General features: G+C 38.3%; 1 protein-coding gene across 1 annotated transcript; it reads right to left on the minus strand.

Moving 5' to 3' along the window:
- Positions 1 to 231: 231 nt before the first annotated feature.
- LOC128101423 (olfactory receptor 4A5-like) lies at positions 232 to 1,176 on the minus strand. Its single transcript, XM_052724508.1, has one exon. It carries the CDS (start codon positions 1,174 to 1,176, stop codon positions 232 to 234), a length of 945 nt encoding a protein of 314 aa, XP_052580468.1.
- Between the last annotated feature and the right edge of the window lie 1,328 nt (positions 1,177 to 2,504).

Raw genomic sequence — 2,504 nt, forward strand, 5'->3', positions numbered from 1 at the left:
AAAAGATGTAAATATGCACTTCATAGGAAATGATGAAGTAGGATGCCCAACAAACATATGCTTAACTTCAGTAGCCATTAAGAAAATGAGAGAAACAATTAATATTAACCTCTTACCCATTACTTTTACAAAAATACAAACATCTCACAATTTCAAGTGTTGTTACTAATTTAGAACTTGGAACACATACTTCTTAAACTAATTATTGTTCCTTTCCAATAAATAGCACATTCAGCAAGGAAAAATTCCGACTCTATCTGTACTTAACATTTTACACCAGAGCTTTCCCATAGAATTTTTAATTTCTGAATTTCTCAATGTGTATATTAAAGGATTCAACATGGGAGTGATAGCTGTATAAAAAACAGAAATAGATTTGTCAATAGGAAAGTTGGAGACAGGTCTAACATACATGAAAATGCAGGGAACAAAGAAAAGAACAACTACCATAATGTGGGAGCTGCAGGTGGACAGGGCTTTGCGTCTACCTTCCTGACTATGAGTCTTAAGGGAGCTTAAGATAATTCCATAGGAGAATAGGAGAAGGATAAAGACCACCATACACATGGCTCCATTATTGGCGACAACAGTGAGTCCAATAAAATAAGTATCAGTGCATGCAAGTGCCAATAATGGATACATATCACAGCCAAAGTGGTCAATGACATTGGGTCCACAAAATGGAAGTTTGTATACAGAGAGAACTTGAACTAGAGCATGTGCAAAACCTCCAACCCAGGCTACCACCAAGAGTGAGATACAAACCTGTTGATTCATGACAGTCAAGTAGTGCAGTGGCTTACAGATGGCCACATAGCGATCATAGGCCATCACCACCAAAAGGAAGACCTCAGCACCACCAAATAAGTGCTCCACAAAAAGCTGAACCAAGCAAGCTGTGAAGGAGATGGTCTTTTTGTCACAAACTAAGTCTTTAAGCAACTTTGGCAAGATGGCAGTGGAATAAACAGCATCCATGAGTGACAGAAAGGCTAGAAAGAAGTACATTGGAGAGGCCAAAGAGGAGCTGGCAATAATTGTCATCACAATGAGCAGGTTGCCCACAATTGTCACAATGTACATGAGCAAAAACATAACAAACAATGCTTTTTGCCCAGTAGGATCCTGAGTGAGGCCCAGGAGGATAAATTCTGTGACATTGTTACTCTGTCCCATTTACTCATCTATTTGACTTATTTCAAAACCACTTCAGAAGAGGATGTACTATGAATTCTGAAGAAGTCCATGAATCCATTCCATCAGGAAACACATTTTTGTTATTATCTTATACAGTAGTAAACCCACAGAAGGAATATAACAAGCATCTATTCAGCTCTTCTTGCAAAGAGCTTCATCATTCTCTGTTAATAAGTCTCTAAGTACTCTTTTCTATCGCAAGACTTCAGTGTATATCTATACAGAAGAGAAGACAGGTATCTCAATCATTTATATTTCAAACATGTTTTTTCTTCAAATAGACATCAATAAACAAAGTGGAAGAGCTCCTCTTTTAACTAGATAATGCATGTTAACAATTAAACTCCTAGTATCGGGAATGGATTACCACTTTTAGAGTTATTGGTCAATAGACCCCCAAATATTACTGGCCATTGCCAATTATTTTGGTTACCATTTTAGAACTCGATGGAAATATCCTATTGCTGAAGACACTACATAGTTGCATCATTGGACACATAGAAATTAAGCAGGTACTCAACAGGAGGCTTCATTCCTATGGCCTAGTTTCACGTAAAGTGCTGGAAGATGTTGTGCATTATACCAGAAGAGAAAAATAATCATCAGTCTCACCCACATATGAAACCTACAACTTACAATAACAACTGGCCTGTTGAGACATGCCCACTGGTACAATAGTGGCAATGATATTATGGGAATAGGCAACCACTTCCTGGTTAGATCTAAGGCCTGTTTCAGATGAGCCCATACCTCACACTGTTAATAGAGAAAAGAACTTTTGGATTGATATACTCTGGGCCCTATAGGAGAACTTAATAGTGCTAAATGGACATAATTAAAACTACCCCTAATAACTTTTTGCTACACCCATATATTAATACATCTCTCAGCCCTCATCAGAGAAGCTTCCTCTTACAATAGATGGCAATTAACAAAGAGACCCTCAACTTGTCAACATAAAGAGAATGAGATACTATGGTGTGTTTAACCCTAAATAAGATGTGCATATCATACCCTTCCCTGCCAATGCTATTGAATCTTTTCAGAAGAGGGGATAAAGATAATAAGAATCAGGAGTTAAGGGAACAGGATAGTCAAGCTGGAACAGGGAAGGAGTAGAAGAACAATGAAAGAGGTATCTTGATAGAGGGAGACATTATGGGGTTAGAGAGACACCTAGTGCTAGGAAAATTCCCAAGAATCCACAAGGATGACCCCAGGTTAGACTACCATAAATAGTGGAGAGGGTACCTGAGCTAGCCTACCCTGGTAATTAGATAGGGGAATACCCTGTCATCACAGGTCCT

This window comes from Peromyscus californicus, unplaced genomic scaffold (assembly GCF_007827085.1).
Source record: "Peromyscus californicus insignis strain IS unplaced genomic scaffold, ASM782708v3 Scaffold_7__1_contigs__length_154581171, whole genome shotgun sequence".
NCBI lineage: Eukaryota > Metazoa > Chordata > Mammalia > Rodentia > Cricetidae > Peromyscus > Peromyscus californicus.